Source organism: Pseudophryne corroboree, chromosome 11 (assembly GCF_028390025.1).
Source record: "Pseudophryne corroboree isolate aPseCor3 chromosome 11, aPseCor3.hap2, whole genome shotgun sequence".
NCBI classification, from domain to species: Eukaryota; Metazoa; Chordata; class Amphibia; order Anura; family Myobatrachidae; genus Pseudophryne; species Pseudophryne corroboree.
This window is the reverse complement of record NC_086454.1, coordinates 349,913,751-349,932,107: the sequence shown is the minus strand read 5'-3', so window position 1 is coordinate 349,932,107 and position 18,357 is coordinate 349,913,751. Positions and strand designations below refer to the sequence as shown.

General features: G+C 48.6%; 1 protein-coding gene across 2 annotated transcripts in view; it reads left to right on the top strand.

Moving 5' to 3' along the window:
- Window positions 1–18,125, top strand: part of LSM14A (LSM14A mRNA processing body assembly factor) — a 37,610-nt gene extending 19,485 nt beyond the window's left edge. The window contains exons 6-9 of one of the 2 annotated variants that reach the window (XM_063945977.1): window positions 3,629–3,811; window positions 10,063–10,222; window positions 16,750–17,002; window positions 17,657–18,125. In XM_063945977.1, the coding sequence (XP_063802047.1) occupies window positions 3,629–3,811; window positions 10,063–10,222; window positions 16,750–17,002; window positions 17,657–17,680 (620 nt within the window). In that variant the 3' untranslated portion in view covers window positions 17,681–18,125. The remainder of the gene's footprint in view (window positions 1–3,628; window positions 3,812–10,062; window positions 10,223–16,749; window positions 17,003–17,656) is intronic. The other variant, XM_063945978.1, reaches the window with a different exon arrangement.
- The last annotated feature ends 232 nt before the right edge of the window (window positions 18,126–18,357 follow it).

The window sequence follows — 18,357 nt, the reverse complement described above, 5'->3', positions numbered from 1 at the left end:
CCCAACAGAGAAAGGCACCGACCTTTCAACCGCAGCCTTTTCGCTCCTACAAAAATAAGAGAGCAAAGGGCTTGTCGTACCTGCCACGAGGCAGAGGAAGAGGGAAGAGACACCAACAGGCAGCTCCTTCCCAGGAACAGAAGCCCTCCCCGGCTCCTGCAAAAACCTCAGCATGACGCTGGGGCCTCTCAAGCGGACTCGGGGACAGTGGGGGGCCGTCTCAAAAATTACAGCGCGCAGTGGGCTCACTCGCAGGTAGACCCCTGGATCCTGCAGATAATATCTCAGGGGTACAGGTTGGAATTAGAGACGGATCCTCCTCATCGTTTCCTGAAGTCTGCCTTACCAACCGTCTCTTCCGAAAGGGAGAGGGTGTTGGAAGCCATTCACAAGCTGTACGCTCAGCAGGTGATAGTCAAAGTACCCCTATTACAACAAGGAAAGGGGTATTATTCCACTCTATTTGTGGTACCGAAGCCGGATGGCTCGGTAAGGCCTATTCTAAATCTGAAGTCCTTGAACCTCTACATAAAAAAGTTCAAGTTCAAGATGGAGTCACTCAGAGCAGTGATAGCGAACCTGGAAGAAGGGGACTTTATGGTATCCTTGGACATCAAGGATGCGTATCTACACGTTCCGATTTACCCCGCACACCAGGGGTACCTCAGGTTCATTGTTCAAAACTGTCACTATCAGTTTCAGACGCTGCCGTTCGGATTGTCCACGGCGCCTCGGGTCTTTACCAAGGTAATGGCCGAGATGATGATTCTTCTTCGAAGAAAAGGCGTATTAGTTATCCCATACTTGGACGATCTCCTAATAAGGGCAAGGTCCAGAGAACAGCTGGAGACAGCTTTAGCACTATCTCAAGAGGTGCTAAGACAACACGGGTGGATTCTGAATATTCCAAAATCCCATTTAATCCCGACAACTCGTCTGCTGTTCCTAGGAATGATTCTGGACACGGTTCAGAAAAAGGTTTTCCTTCCAGAGGAAAAAGCCAAGGAGTTATCCGATCTGGTCAGGAACCTCCTAAAACCAGGAAAAGTGTCAGTACATCAATGCACAAGAGTCCTGGGAAAAATGGTGGCTTCTTACGAAGCAATTCCATTCGGCAGATTCCATGCAAGAATATTCCAAAGGGATCTGTTGGACAAATGGTCAGGGTCGCATCTGCAGATGCACCTGCGAATAACCCTGTCACCAAAGACAAGGGTGTCACTTCTGTGGTGGTTGCAGAAGGCTCACCTATTAGAAGGCCGCAGATTCGGCATTCAGGATTGGATCCTGGTGACCACGGACGCCAGCCTGAGAGGCTGGGGAGCAGTCACACAAGGAAGAAACTTCCAGGGAGTGTGGTCGAGCCTGGAAAAGTCTCTTCACATAAACATTCTGGAACTAAGAGCAATCTACAATGCTCTAAGCCAGGCGGAACTTCTCCTGCAAGGAAAGCCGGTGTTGATTCAGTCGGACAACATCACGGCGGTCGCCCATGTAAACAGGCAGGGCGGCACAAGAAGCAGGAGTGCAATGGCAGAAGCTGCCAAGATTCTTCGCTGGGCGGAGAATCACGTGATAGCACTGTCAGCAGTGTTCATCCCGGGCGTGGACAACTGGGAAGCAGACTTCCTCAGCAGACACGATCTTCATCCGGGAGAGTGGGGTCTACATCCAGAAGTCTTCAACATGTTAATAGACCGTTGGGAAAGACCAATTGTAGACATGATGGCGTCTCGCCTCAACAAGAAACTGGACAAATATTGCGCCAGGTCAAGAGATCCACAGGCAATAGCTGTGGACGCACTGGTAACTCCTTGGGTGTACCAGTCAGTGTATGTGTTTCCTCCTCTGCCGCTCATACCAAAGGTATTGAAGATCATACGGCAAAGAAGAGTAAGAACAATACTAGTGGTTCCGGATTGGCCGAGAAGGACTTGGTATCCGGAACTTCAAGAGATGCTCACGGACGAACCGTGGCCTCTACCTCTGAGAAGGGACCTGCTACAGCAGGGTCCCTGTCTTTTTCAAGACTTACCGCGGCTGCGTTTGACGGCATGGCGGTTGAACGCCAGATCCTAAAAGGGAAAGGCATTCCAGAAGAAGTCATTCCTACCTTGATTAAGGCACGGAAGGAAGTCACCGTGAAACATTATCACCGCATTTGGCGAAAATATGTAGCGTGGTGCGAGGATCGGAGGGTTCCGACGGAGGAATTCCAACTGGGTCGTTTCCTACATTTCCTGCAATCAGGATTATCTATGGGTCTCAAATTGGGATCCATTAAGGTTCAAATTTCGGCCCTGTCAATATTCTTCCAAAAAGAATTGGCCTCTGTCCCTGAGGTCCAGACTTTTGTCAAGGGAGTACTGCATATACAGCCTCCTGTGGTGCCTCCGGTGGCACCGTGGGATCTAAATGTAGTTTTAGATTTCCTCAAATCCCATTGGTTTGAACCATTGAAAAAGGTGGATTTGAAATATCTCACATTGAAAGTGACTATGTTACTAGCCCTGGCCTCTGCCAGGAGAGTATCTGAATTGGCGGCTTTATCTTATAAAAGTCCTTATCTAATCTTCCATTCGGATAGGGCAGAACTGCGGACTCGTCCGCATTTTCTCCCTAAAGTGGTATCAGCATTTCATCTGAACCAACCTATTGTGGTGCCTGCGGCCACTAGCGACTTGGAGGACTCCAAGTTGTTGGACGTTGTCAGAGCCTTAAAAATATACATTGCAAGGACGGCTGGAGTCAGAAAATCTGACTCGCTGTTTATATTGTATGCACCCAACAAGTTGGGCGCACCTGCTTCTAAGCAGTCGATTGCTCGTTGGATTTGTAACACAATTCAACTTGCACATTCTGTGGCAGGCCTGCCACAGCCTAAAACTGTAAAAGCCCACTCCACAAGGAAGGTGGGCTCATCTTGGGCGGCTGCCCGAGGGGTCTCGGCATTACAACTCTGCCGAGCAGCTACGTGGTCGGGGGAGAACACGTTTGTAAAATTTTACAAATTTGATACCCTGGCAAAGGAGGACCTGGAGTTCTCTCATTCGGTGCTGCAGAGTCATCCGCACTCTCCCGCCCGTTTGGGAGCTTTGGTATAATCCCCATGGTCCTTTCAGGAACCCCAGCATCCACTTAGGACGATAGAGAAAATAAGAATTTACTTACCGATAATTCTATTTCTCGGAGTCCGTAGTGGATGCTGGGCGCCCATCCCAAGTGCGGATTATCTGCAATACTTGTACATAGTTATTGTTAACTAATTCGGGTTATTGTTAAGGAGCCATCTTTAAGAGGCCCTTTCTGTTGTCATACTGTTAACTGGGTTTAGATCACAAGTTGTACGGTGTGATTGGTGTGGCTGGTATGAGTCTTACCCGGGATTCAAAATGCCTCCCTTATTGTGTATGCTCGTCCGGGCACAGTACCTAACTGGAGTCTGGAGGAGGGTCATAGGGGGAGGAGCCAGTGCACACCACCTGACCTAGTAAAGCTTTACTTTTTTGTGCCCTGTCTCCTGCGGAGCCGCTATTCCCCATGGTCCTTTCAGGAACCCCAGCATCCACTACGGACTCCGAGAAATAGAATTATCGGTAAGTAAATTCTTATTTTTTAACCCTTTCAGTGGCACTAGCCCCTCCTCCCCCTAGGAGAAGCCGTGGTGGTCATCGGGGGGGCAGAGGAAGATTTAACATTAGACGAGACGGGCCGATGAAGTTTGAAAAAGACTTTGACTTTGAGAGCGCTAACGCGCAGTTCAACAAAGAGGATATCGACAGGGAATTTCACAATAAATTAAAGCTAAAAGGTTGGTGTTCAGGGTACGCGACTTTGTGGTGATGTGTGAACTTTCATCAGTGTTGTGGGTGCCTTGTGCAATGATAGACACAGATCTGTCCGCCCGTGGGTCCGTGTGCAGACATACCCGCATCAGCAATACTTGAGTCACAATTTTATAAAAACACCAAAAAAAAACATTGCAGTGATTTTGGGATTACATTTGATTTTATCACACATTCAAATGCATCTTTTATTTCAGTGTGTTTTTCTTTTAATCTAATATGGTCAACACAAAGCTGTCGCTAAGGCATGGCCACGCCATTCCGGCGCACCTTGATGTAAATGCAGGGCTGATTAGTGAGGCATATCTGCAAAGAGGCTCCTAGTTTCCAGTAGTAAATTCTGTATCACCAATTTCTCTAACGTCCTAAGTGGATGCTGGGGACTCCGTAAGGACCATGGGGAATAGCGGCTCCGCAGGAGACTGGGCACATCTAAAGAAAGCTTTAGGACTATCTGGTGTGCACTGGCTCCTCCCCCTATGACCCTCCTCCAAGCCTCAGTTCGATCTCTGTGCCCGAACGAGAAGGGTGCACACTAGGGGCTCTCCTGAGCTTCTTAGTGAAAGTTTTAGTTTAGGTTTTTTATTTTCAGTGAGACCTGCTGGCAACAGGCTCACTGCATCGAGGGACTAAGGGGAGAAGAAGCGAACTCACCTGCGTGCAGAGTGGATTGGGCTTCTTAGGCTACTGGACATTAGCTCCAGAGGGACGATCACAGGCCCAGCTTGGATGGGTCCCAGAGCCGCGCCGCCGGCCCCCTTACAGAGCCAGAAGGCAGAAGAGGTCCGGAAAATCGGCGGCAGAAGACGTCCTGTCTTCAACAAGGTAGCGCAGAGCACTGCAGCTGTGCGCCATTGCTCTCAGCACACTTCGGTCACTGAGGGTGCAGGGCGCTGGGGGGGAGCGCCCTGAGACGCAATAAAAACACCTTAGATGGCAAAAAAATGCATCACATATACCTCCTGGGCTATATGGATGCATTTAACCCCTGCCAGAATACATAGAAAAACAGGAGATAGGCTCCGCCCCCTTATCGGCGGCCTTATCTCCTCAGCACACTGGCGCCATTTTCCCTCACAGCTCCGTTGGAGGGAAGCTCCCTGGCTCTCCCCTGCAGTCACTACACTACAGAAAGGGTTAAAAAAAGAGAGGGGGGCACTAATTAGGCGCAGTATTAACTATACAGCAGCTATAAGGGGAAAAACACTTATATAAGGTTATCCCTGTATATATATATATATATATATATAGCGCTCTGGTGTGTGCTGGCAAACTCTCCCTCTGTCTCCCCAAAGGGCTAGTGGGGTCCTGTCCTCTATCAGAGCATTCCCTGTGTGTGTGCTGTATGTCGGTACTTTTGTGTCGACATGTATGAGGAGAAAAATAATGTGGAGACGGAGCAGATTGCCTGTAATAGTGATGTCACCCCCTAGGGGGTCGACACCTGAGTGGATGAACTGTTGGAAGAAATTACGTGACAGTGTCAGCTCTGTATAAAAGACAGTGGTTGACATGAGACAGCCGGCTACTCAGCTTGTGCCTGTCCAGACGTCTCATAGGCCGTCAGGGGCTCTAAAGCGCCCGTTACCTCAGATGGCAGATATAGACGCCGACACGGATACTGACTCCAGTGTCGACGGTGAAGAGACAAATGTGACTTCCAGTAGGGCCACAAGTTACATGATTGAGGCAATGAAAAATGTTTTACACATTTCTGATAATACGAGTACCACCAAAAAGGGGTATTATGTTCGGTGAGGAAAAACTACCTGTAGTTTTCCTGAATCTGAGAAATCAAATGAGGTGTGTGATGATGCGTGGGTTTCCCCCGATAACAACTGATAATTTCTAAAATGTTATTGGCATTATATCCTTTCCCGCCAGAGGTTAGGGTGCGTTGGGAAACACCCCCTAGGGTGGATAAAGCGCTCACACGCTTGTAAGGGCTCAACCCTCGCCTGAGATGGCCGCCCTTAAGGATCCTGCTGATAGAAAGCAGGAGGGTATCCTAAAAGGTATTTACACACATACTGGTGTTATACTGCGACCAGCAATCGCCTCAGCCTGGATGTGCAGTGCTGGGTTGGCGTGGTCGGATTCCCTGTCTGAAAATATTGATACCCTAGATAGGGACAGTATATTTTTGCCTATAGAGCATTTAAAAGATGCATTTCTATATATGCGTGATGCACAGCGGAATATTTGCCGACTGGCATCAAGTCTAAGTGCGTTGTCCATTTCTACCAGTAGAGGGTTATGGACACGTCAGTGGTCAGGTGATGCGTATTCCAAACGGTATTTGGAAGTATTGCTTTATTAAGGGGAGGAGTTATTTGGGGTCGGTCTTTCAGACCTGGTGGCCACGGCAACAGCTGGGAAATCCACGTTTGTACCCCAGGTCGCCTCTCAACATGAGAAGACGCCGTATTATCAGGCGCAGTCTTTTCGTGGACAAGCGGGCAAAAGGTTCCTCATTTCTGCCCCGTGACAGAGGGAGAGGAAAAAGGCTGCAGAAATCAGCCAGTTCCCAGGAACAGAAACCCTCTCCCGCCTCTGCCAAGCCCTCAGTATACGCGGGGGCTTTACAAGCAGAATCAGGCACGGTGGGGGGCCCGTCTCAATGAATTTTAGCGCGCAGTGGGCTCACTCGCAAGTAGACCCCTGGATCTTTCAGGTGATATCTCAGGGGTACAAATTAGAATTCGAGACGTCTCCCCCTCGCCGTTTCCTAAAGTCTGCTTTACCGATGTCTCCTTCTGACAGGGTGACAGTTTTGGAAGCCATTCACAAGCGGTATTCCCAGCAGGTGATAATCAAGATACCCCTCCTGCAACAGGGAACGGGGTATTATTCCACACTGTTGTGGTACCGAAGCCGGACGGCTCGGTGAGACCGATTCTAAATCTAAAATCTTTGAACACTTACATACAGAGGTTCAAATTCAAGATTGAGTCACTCAGAGCAGTGATTGCGAACCTGGAAGAAGGGGACTACATGATGTCTCGGGACATCAAGGATACTTACCTTCATGTCAAAATTTACCCTTCTCACCAAGGGTACCTCAGGTTTATGGTACAGAACTGTCACTATCAGTTCAGACGCTGCCGTATGGATGGTCCACGGCACCCCGGGTCTTTACCAAGGTAATGGCCGAAATGATGATATTCCTTCGAAGGAAGGGAATTTTAGTTATCCCTTACTTGGACAATTCCCTGATAAGGGTAAGATCCAGGGAACAGTTGGAGGTCGGTGTAGCACTATCTCAGGTAGTGTTGCGGCAGCACGATTGGATTTTCAATATTCCAAAATCGCAGCTGGTTCCGACGACGTGTCTTCTGTTCCTAGGGATGATCCTGGACACAGTCCAGAAAAAGGTGTTTCTCCCGGAGGAGAAAGCCAGGGAGTTATCCGAGCTAGTCAGGAACCTCCTAAAACCGAGCCAAGTCTCAGTGCATCAGTGCACAAGGGTTCTGGGTAAAATGGTGGCTTCCTACGAAGCAATCCCATTCGACAGATTCCACGCAAGAACTTTCCAGTGGGACCTGCTGGACAAATGGTCCGGGTCGCATCTTCAGATGCATCAGCGGATAACCCTGTCACCAAGGACAAGGGTGTCCCTCCTGTGGTGGTTGCAGAGTGCTCATCTTCCAGAGGGCCGCAGATTAGGCATTCAGGACTGGGTCCTGGTGACCACGGATGCCAGCCTGCGAGGCTGGAGAGCAGTCACACAGGGAAGGAATATCCAGGGCTTATGGTCAAGCCTGGAGACATCACTTCACATAAATATCCTGAAGCTAAGGGACATTTACAATGCTCTAAGCTTAGCAAGACCTCTGCTTCAAGGTCAGCCGGTGTTGATCCAGTCGGACAACATCACGGCAGTCACCCACGTAAACAGACAGGGTGACACAAGAAGCAGGAGGGCAATGGCAGAAGCTGCAAGGATTCTTCGCTGGGCGGAAAATCATGTGATAGCACTGTCAGCAGTATTCATTCCGGGAGTGGACAACTGGGAAGCAGACTTCCTCAGCACGACCTCCACCCGGGAGAGTGGGGACTTCACCCAGAAGTCTTCCACATGATTATAAACCGTTGGGAAAAACTCGACAGGTATTGCTATCAGGTCAAGGGACCCTCAGGCAATAGCTGTAGACGCTCTGGTAACACCGTGGGTGTACCAGTCAGTGTATGTGTTCCCTCCTCTGCCTCTCATACCCAAGGTACTGAGATTGATAAGATGGAGAGGAGTAAGCACTATATTCGTGGCTCCGGATTGGCCAAGAAGGACTTGGTAACCGGAACTTCAAGAGATGCTCACGGAGGATCCGTGGCCTCTACCTCTAAGAAGGGACCTGCTCCAGCAAGGACCCTGTCTGTTCCAAGACTTACCGCGGCTGCGTTTGACGGCATGGCGGTTTTGAACGCCGGATCCTGAAGGAAAAAAGGCATTCCGGATGAAGTCATCCCTATCCTGATCAAAGCCAGGAAGGATGTAACCGCAAAACATTATCACCGCATTTGGCGAAAATATGTTGCGTGGTGCGAGGCCAGTAAGGCCCGACGGAGGAAATTCAACTGGGTCGATTCCTACATTTCCTGCAAACAGGAGTGTCTATGGGCCTGAAATTGGGGTCCATTAAGGTTCAAATTTCGGCCCTGTCAATTTTCTTCCAAAAAGAACTAGCTTCAGTCCCTGAAGTTCAGACGTTTGTAAAAGGGGTACTGCATATACAGCCTCCTTTTGTGCCTCCAGTGGCACTTTGGGATCTCAATGTAGTTTTTGGGTTCCAAAAGTCACATTGGTTTGAACCACTTAAATCTGTGGAGTTAAAATATCTCACAGGGAAAGTGGTTATGCTGTTGGCCCTGGCCTGGGCCAGGCGCGTGTCAGAATTGGCGGCTTTATCCTGTAAAAGCCCTTATCTGATTTTCCATTCGGACAGGGCGGAATTGAGGACTCGTCCTCAGTTTCTCCCTAAGGTGGTTTCAGCGCTTTCACCTGAACCAACCTATTGTGGTGCCTGCGGCTACTAGGGACTTGGAGGACTCCAAGTTGCTAGACGTTGTCAGGGCCCTGAAAATATGTTTCCAGGACGGCTGGAGTCAGGAAAACTGACTCGCGGTTTATCCTGTATGCACCCAACAAGCTGGGTGCTCCTGCTTCTAAGCAGACTATTGCTCGTTGGATTTGTAGTACAATTCAGCTTGCACATTCTGTGGCAGGCCTGCCACAGCCAAAAATCTGTAAATGCCCACTCCACAAGGAAGGTGGGCTCATCTTGGGCGGCTGCCCGAGGGGTCTCGGCTTTACAACTTTGCCGAGCAGCTACTTGGTCAGGAGCAAATACGTTTGTAAAATTCTACAAAATTGATACCCTGGCTGAGGAGGACCTGGAGTTCTCTCATTTGGTGCTGCAGAGTCATCCGCGCACTCCCGCCCGTTTGGGAGCTTTGGTATAATCCCCATGGTCCTTACGGAGTCCCCAGCATCCACTTAGGACGTTAGAGAAAATAAGAATTTACTTACCGATAATTCTATTTCTCGTAGTCCGTAGTGGATGCTGGGCGCCCATCCCAAGTGCGGATTGTCTGCAATACTGGTACATAGTTATTGTTACCAAAAAATCGGGTTATTGCTGTAGTGAGCCATCTTTTCTAGAGGCTCCTCTGTTATCATGCTGTTAACTGGGTTCAGATCACAGGTTGTACGGTGTGATTGGTGTGGCTGGTATGAGTCTTACCCGGGATTCAAAATCCTTCCTTATTGTGTACGCTCGTCCGGGCACAGTATCCTAACTGAGGCTTGGAGGAGGGTCATAGGGGGAGGAGCCAGTGCACACCAGATAGTCCTAAAGCTTTCTTTAGATGTGCCCAGTCTCCTGCGGAGCCGCTATTCCCCATGGTCCTTACGGAGTCCCCAGCATCCACTACGGACTACGAGAAATAGAATTATCGGTAAGTAAATTCTTATTTTTTTATTTGTAAATGGCAGATTCATCTTTTATTGCAGTGCAGTCACCCAGTGTAGCCTGGGATGTGCAGCCCTGAATTATGGAACGTGAAATAAAGCCCAATCATAAACCGTGTAACTCTCCTCTTCTCTCCCTGGAGTGCTGGGAACTGTGATTTAGTCTCTTGGAGGGCTCTACTATTTACCATCGTCTTGACTTTTCCGATAGATGTGTGCTTATGTTTGTCCACGTGTACCTCGTTCCAGATGACAAACCAGAGAAGCCAGTGAATGGGGAGGATAAAGCGGACTCCGGGGTGGACACTCAGAACAGTGAAGGAAACGTGGAGGAGGAGGAGGCAGCAGCGAGCCTTTATTATGATAAAACCAAATCCTTCTTCGACAACATCTCTTGTGACAATAACAGGTGACGAATGTTTTGCATTATCATTCGCTGGGAATACGTAATTGTCCATGCATCCGCGGTCTTAATGTAGCTCATTCAACCTCCAGATTTAGGCAGTCAAGCTTCGTGCTGTGGAACTGCAAATCCCAGCATTGCTAGTCTTTTCTTGCCATGGTCTAGAGCAGTAGATATCGACTTTTTTATTTAAACCAGTTTCCCTTTTTAATTCTATATCATTTCTCTGACGTCCTAAGTGGATGCTGGGGACTCCGTCGGGACCATGGGGGGGGGTAGCGGCTCCGCAGGAGACAGGGCACAAAAGTAAAAGCTTTAGGACTAGCTGGTGTGCACTGGCTCCTCCCCCTATGACCCTCCTCCAAGCCTCAGTTAGGTTTTTGTGCCCGGCCGAGAAGGGTGCAATCTAGGTGGCTCTCCTGAGCTGCTTAGAGTAAAAGTTTTATTATGTTTTTTATTTTCAGTGAGTCCTGCTGGCAACAGGATCACTGCAACGAGGGACTTAGGGGAGAAGAAGTGAACTCACCTGCGTGCAGGATGGATTGGCTTCTTAGGCTACTGGACACTAGCTCCAGAGGGACGATCACAGGTACAGCCTGGATGGGTCACCGGAGCCGCGCCGCAGACCCCCTTGCAGATGCTGAAGAGAGAAGAGGTCCAGAAATCGGCGGCTGAAGACTTCTCAGTCTTCATGAGGTAGCGCACAGCACTGCAGCTGTGCGTTATTGCTCTCAGCACACTTCACACCAACGGTCACTGAGGGTGCAGGGCGCTGGGGGGGGCGCCCTGGGCAGCAATGAAAATACCTATACTGGCTAAAAATACATCACATATTGCCTCTGGGGCTATATGGATGTATTTAACCCCTGCCAGGTTGTCAGAAAAACGGGAGAAGAAGCCCGCCGAAAAGGGGGCGGGGCCTATTCTCCTCAGCACACAGCGCCATTTTCCCTCACAGAACTGCTGGTGGGAAGGCTCCCAGGCTCTCCCCTGCACTGCACTACAGAAACAGGGTTAAAACAGAGAGGGGGGGCACTTATTTGGCGATATGCTTATATATTAAGATGCTATAAGGGGAAAACACTTATATAAAGGTTGTCCCTGTATAATTATAGCGTTTTGGTGTGTGCTGGCAAACTCTCCCTCTGTCTCCCCAAAGGGCTAGTGGGGTCCTGTCCTCTATCAGAGCATTCCCTGTGTGTGTGCTGGGTGTCGGTACGTGTGTGTCGACATGTATGAGGACGATGTTGGTGAGGAGGCGGAGCAATTGCCTGTAATGGTGATGTCACTCTCTAGGGAGTCGACACCGGAATGGATGGCTTATTTAGGGAATTACGTGATAATGTCAACACGCTGCAAGGTCGGTTGACGACATGAGACGGCCGGCAAACAAATTAGTACCTGTCCAGGCGTCTCAAACACCGTCAGGGGCTTTAAAACGCCCATTTACCTCAGTCGGTCGACACAGACCCAGACAGGGACACTGACTCCAGTGTCGACGGTGAAGAAACAAACGTATTTTCCTTTAGGGCCACACGTTACATGTTAAGGGCAATGAAGGAGGTGTTACATATTTCTGATACTACAAGTACCACAAAAAAGGGTATTATGTGGGGTGTGAAAAAACTACCTGTAGTTTTTCCTGAATCAGATAAATTAAATGAAGTGTGTGATGATGCGTGGGTTTCCCCCGATAGAAAATTATTGGCGGTATACCCTTTCCCGCCAGAAGTTATGGCGCGTTGGGAAACATCCCTTAGGGTGGATAAGGCGCTCACACGCTTATCAAAACAAGTGGCGTTACCGTCTCCAGATACGGCCGCCCTCAAAGAGCCAACTGATAGGAGGCTGGAAAATATCCTAAACAGTATATACACACATACTGGTGTTATACTGCGACCAGCGATCACCTCAGCCTGGATGGGCAGCGCTGGGGTGGCTTGGTCGGATTCCCTGACTGAAAATATTGATACCCTTGACAGGGACAGTATTTTATTGACTATAGAGCATTTAAAGGATGCATTTCTATATATGCGAGATGCACAGAGGGATATTTGCACTCTGGCATCAAGAGTAAGTGCGATGTCCATATCTGAAGGCCAGTCATATCTGCCCAGGGATAGAGGAAAGGGAAGAAGACTGCAGCAGGCAGCCCATTCCCAGGAACAGAAGCCCTCCACCGCTTCTGCCAAGTCCTCAGCATGACGCTGGGGCCGTACAAACAGGTGCGGTGGGGGGTCGTCTCAAGAGTTTCAGCACGCAGTGGGCTCACTCGCAAGTGGACCCCTGGATCCTACAAGTAGTATCCCAGGGGTACAGATTGGAAATTCGAGACGTCTCTCCCTCGCAGGTTCCTGAAGTTTGCTTTACCAACGTCTCCCTCCGACAGGGAGGCAGTATTGGAAACAATTCACAAGCTGTATTCCCAGCAGGTGATAATTAAAGTACCCCTCCTACAACAAGGAAAGGGGTATTATTCCACACTATATTGTGGTACTGAAGCCAGATGGCTCGGTGAGACCTATTCTAAATCTGAAATATTTGAACACTTACATACAAAGGTTCAAATCAAGATGGAGTCACTCAGAGCAGTGATAGCGAACCAGGAAGAAGGGGACTATATGGTGTCCCTGGACATCAGGGATGCTTACCTCCATGTCCCAATTTGCCCTTCTCACCAAGGGTACCTCAGGTTCGTGGTACAGAACTGTCACTATCAGTTTCAGACGCTGCCGTTTGGATTGTCCACGGCACCCCGGGTCTTTACCAAGGTAATGGCCGAAATGATGATTCTTCTTCAAAGAAAATGGACGATCGCCTGATAAGGGCAAGGTCCAGAGAACAGTTGGAGGTCGGAGTAGCACTATCTCAAGTAGTTCTACGACAGCACGGGTGGATTCTAAATATTCCAAAATCGCAGCTGTTTCCGACGACACGTCTACTGTTCCTAGGGATGATTCTGGACACAGTCCAGAGAAAGGTGTTTCTCCCGGAGGAGAAAGCCAGGGAGTTATCCGAGCTAGTCAGGAACCTCCTAAAACCAGGAAAAGTGTCAGTGCATCATTGCACAAGGGTCCTGGGAAAAATGGTGGCTTCTTACGAAGCGATTCCATTCGGCAGATTTCACGCAAGAACTTTTCAGTGGGATCTGCTGGAAAAATGGTCCGGATCGCATCTTCAGATGCATCAGCGGATAACCCTGTCTCCAAGGACAAGGGTGTTTCTTCTGCGGTGGCTGCAGAGTGCTCATCTCCTAAAGGGCCGCAGATTCGGCATTCAGGACTGGGTCCTGGTAACCACAGATGCCAGCCTGAGAGGCTGGGGAGCAGTCACACAGGGAAAAAATTTCCAGGGAGTGTGATCAAGTCTGGAGACTTCTCTCCACATAAATATACTGGAGCTAAGGACAATTTACAATGCTCTAAGCTTAGCAAGACCTCTGCTTCAAGGTCAGCCGGTATTGATCCAGTGGGACAACATCACGGCAGTCGCCCACGTAAACAGACAGGGCGGCACAAGAAGCAGGAGGGCAATGGCAGAAACTGCAAGGATTCTTCGCTGGGCGGAAAATCATGTGATAGCACTGTCAGCAATGTTCATTCCGGGAGTGGACAACTGGGAAGCAAACTTCCTCAGCAGGCACGACCTCCACCCGGGAAAGTGGGGACTTCATCGGGAAGTCTTCCACATGATTGTGAACCGTTGGGAAAGACCAAAGGTGGACATGATGGCGTCCCGCCTGAACAAAAAACTGGACAGGTATTGCGCCAGGTCAAGAGACCCTCAGGCAATAGCTGTGGACGTTCTGGTAACACCGTGGGTGTACCAGTCGGTGTATGTGTTCCCTCCTCTGCTTCTCATACCCAAGGTACTGAGAATTATAAGACGTAGAGGAGTAAGAACTATACTCGTGGCTCCGGATTGGCCAAGAAGGACTTGGTACCCGGAACTTCAAGAAATGCTCACAGAGGACTCATGGCCTCTGCCGCTAAGAAGGGACTTGCTTCAGCAAGTACCATGTCTGTTTCCAAGACTTACCGCGGCTGCGTTTGACGGCATGGCGGTGGAACGCCGGATCCTAAGGGAAAAAGGCATTCCAGAAGAGGTCATTCCTACCCTGGTCAAAGCCAGGAAGGAGGTGACCGCACATCATTATCACCACATGTGGCGAAAATATGTTGCGTGGTGTGAGGCCAGGAAGGCCCCCACGGAGGAATTTCAACTCGGTCGATTCCTGCATTTCCTACAAACAGGAGTGTCTATGGGCCTCAAATTGGGGTCCATTAAGGTTCAAATTTCGGCCCTGTCGATTTTCTTCCAAAAAGAATTGGCTTCAGTTCCTGAAGTCCAGAAGTTTGTCAAGGGAGTACTGCATATACAACCCCCTTTTGTGCCTCCAGTGGCACTGTGGGATCTCAACGTAGTTCTGGGATTCCTCAAATCACATTGGTTTAAACCGCTCAAATCTGTGGATTTGAAATATCTCACATGGAAAGTGACCATGCTGTTGGCCCTGGCCTTGGCCAGGCGAGTGTCAGAATTGGCGGCTTTGTCTCACAAAAGCCCATATCTGATTGTCCATTCGGACAGGGCAGAGCTGCGGACTCGTCCCCAGTTTCTCCCTAAGGTGGTGTCAGCGTTTCACCTGAACCAGCTTATTGTGGTACCTGCGGCTACTAGGGACTTGGAGGACTCCAAGTTGCTAGATGTTGTCAGGGCCCTGAAAATATAGGTTTCCAGGACGGCTGGAGTCAGGAAAACTGACTTGCTGTTATCCTGTATGCACCCAACAAACTGGGTGCTCTTGCTTCTAAGCAGACGATTGCTAGTTGGATGTGTAGTACAATTCAGCTTGCACATTCTGTGGCAGGCCTGCCACAGCCAAAATATGTAAATGCCCATTCCACAAGGAAGGTGGGCTCATCTTGGGCGGCTGCCCGAGGGGTCTCGGCTTTACAACTTTGCCGAGCTGCTACTTGGTCAGGGGCAAACACGTTGAAAAATTCTACAAATTTGATACCCTGGCTGAGGAGGACCTGGAGTTCTCTCATTCGGTGCTGCAGAGTCATCCGCACTCTCCCGCCCGTTTGGGAGCTTTGGTATAATCCCCATGGTCCTGACGGAGTCCCCAGCATCCACTTAGGACGTCAGAGAAAATAAGAATTTACTTACCGATAATTCTATTTCTCGTAGTCCGTAGTGGATGCTGGGCGCCCATCCCAAGTGCGGATTGTCTGCAATACTTGTACATAGATATTGTTACAAAAATCGGGTTATTATTGTTGTGAGCCATCTTTTCAGAGGCTCCGCTGTTATCATGCTGTTAACTGGGTTCAGATCACAGGTTGTACAGTGTGATTGGTGTGGCTGGTATGAGTCTTACCCGGGATTCAAAATCCTTCCTTATTGTGTACGCTCGTCCGGGCACAGTATCCTGACTGAGGCTTGGAGGAGGGTCATAGGGGGAGGAGCCAGTGCACACCACCTGATCCTAAAGCTTTTACTTTTGTGCCCTGTCTCCTGCGGAGCCGCTACCCCCCCCATGGTCCTGACGGAGTCCCCAGCATCCACTACGGACTACGAGAAATAGAATTATCGGTAAGTAAATTCTTATTTTTGTTGCCATCAAATTGGTCATATTTCATTAACATATTATATGTATTTTGGAGCAGTCACTAGCAGTTGTGCAGCATTTATTTTTCTTATCTATTGTGTTCCCTTCCACCTCCTCCTCCTTCTCTGTCTTTCTACCTCCCCTCTTCTTCTTCTTCTTCTTCTTCCTGCAATCTATCCTCCTTTCTCTCTCTCCCCCCCCCCCATCTCACTCCTCCATCTCCCTCTTCTGCTGCAACCAAATATTTATTCTTAGTGCCCCCTTTTGTCCAGCACCTACCGCTACCTTTCCTGCCCTTCCAGCACCTGTACCCCACTCCCTTTGCTGCACATCCTTCACCTCTTCTCTTTTACGCCCTCTGTATTCCATCACCTCCACCCTGTGTAAAATAATTTATTAGGAGTTTCATGCAGTATCTCAAGGGCCACGATGAACTTTTTAAACCCTGTAAGACTCGTGACGTCTGGGGTCACGTGCATCGGTTACTTCCGTGCAGCCCTATCCAATTGGATGTGAATGTGGGATACATACACACCCAGCTGCATATGCTGGAGACAGACGTCTAACATTGCTATAAAGTTGTAGGCATTTTATAGGTAGTAATGGTTAATACCAAGCCATGAGGTACCAGATAATAATTCTTAAATTGTCATTGCGCTGGTTACGTAAGCTGCAGATGTTACCTACACTGGAGCCATTTAACCTGCGACCTTACGGTCTAGTTTCATGACCCCGTATTCATGAGGTCTGGCCATATTCCTAAAGCGCTGCTTCCTAGTGAATTGATTGGCTGCACTCACACAATAATAGCCTTTGTGTGGGAGAAAACTGGATATTGATCTTGGTTATTGCTGTCTACATTGTGGATTTGTAATTATGTTACATTTTTTTTTTCTTTGCCATGTTTTCACCATCGCAGAGATCGAAGACCCACGTGGGCCGAGGAAAGGAGGATTAATGCAGAGACATTTGGACTTCCTCTGCGTTCAAACAGGGGTCGTGGGGGTTACAGAGGTAGAGGTGGTGGGGGCATGGGGTACCGTGGAGGCAGAGGCCGCGGTGAGAGGAGAGGCCCTCCTGGAGGTGGTGCCTTTGGGGCACCTCGAAGTTACCGTGGTGGTTACAGAGGAGGAGGACGCGGGGGGAGAGAATTTGGAGACTACGAGTACAGGGTGAGTGTAAACAATGTTTAAAATGACTTTTGGTTTCACCGTGAACCCTTGCCAGTATTTATCAAACAACTTCTGCATAGTTACTCTTCAATGTACTAAAGTCCCCTTAAAGGAGATGTCCACCTTCAGATAATCAATTACAAGAGATAAGCTGGTGTCTCCATATCACAGCTGATGCTGGCCAGTAAGGCTACGGCAACATCCGGCAGTGATGGGGAAGGACTATAGGTGACCTGTCTGCCTGTATATGCTGACCTCTCCTGACCATGTTAACAGGAGGCCCCTGTGTTGCTGGAACGGATCAGAAGCTCCACTCAAGCTGTATTTTGTCCAATTCAGCATTTTGCGCGTTTTGCCAGATTAGCTTTTCATCTTGGTGCTTGGGCCGAGCAGCAGGGTTGTGCTGTAATTGGTCACCTTTAGGGGAAAATATAACATAAATGAAGGAGGTTTTAACCTTCAAAGAAAGTTTTGTGTTCTTTCTAGATGTTAGTTCTATAAACAAATGACCATGAGATAATGTAACTCTGATACTCCGTTCAGGCTGTCGTATGTTGCCGGGTAGAAACTGATAATCTTACAGGATCTGTGTGATGTTACTGTAGTGCGGTTTTATATCGGCCGTGTATAATTTTCCCCTATCTCTCTCCGCAGAAAGACAACAAGGTTGCTGCATAGAAGCAGATGAATCTTTTTTTTAAGAAAAAAAACGAAAACAAAAAAATATTTGCAGTCCAGAGAACTCGTTTTCTGTCTTTTGTGAAGAATGAAGCTGAACTTGCTGTTCATCTGGTCACCAGCACTGGGGAAGGGGGGGGGGGTTGGACTGCCTCATTAGAGCTTCTTCAGTGCAGCGGGCTCTTTCTGAATTGCTCAATTCACAGATTCCGCGGCCCCTGCAAAACTAAAGGACTTGGAGCAGTTGGCGGTTCTGCAATTTTCTGTTTGAACAACAAAGGCCATCTTTGAAAATGTTGAGCATTAAATATATTTGAAATAGACTGAAGTAATTTTGGTATACATAGTTTAACACAGAGGGGTCAGTATGATGAAATTGAAGTTTGGATTTTTTTGGTTTTATTCCACATCTAGTAAATGGGAGAATTATACAGAATGCCGTTAATACTGTGAGGTCTCCTGAAGTGTATTTTCTTTATTTAAAGGGTGATTTTGCCCTCCTTGTTATGCTCACGTCCTCTTCTGACCCTCCCAAGATCTCAAACTTAGTAGCAGCACATTAAAGTTGTCTATAGTACAACAGAACGTAATACTGTTTCATACGCAAGGGACACTTTTATATAGTTGTAAAATTGCATAAATCCCACTGCCAAAGACTTGCTGTATAGCTGTAAAAA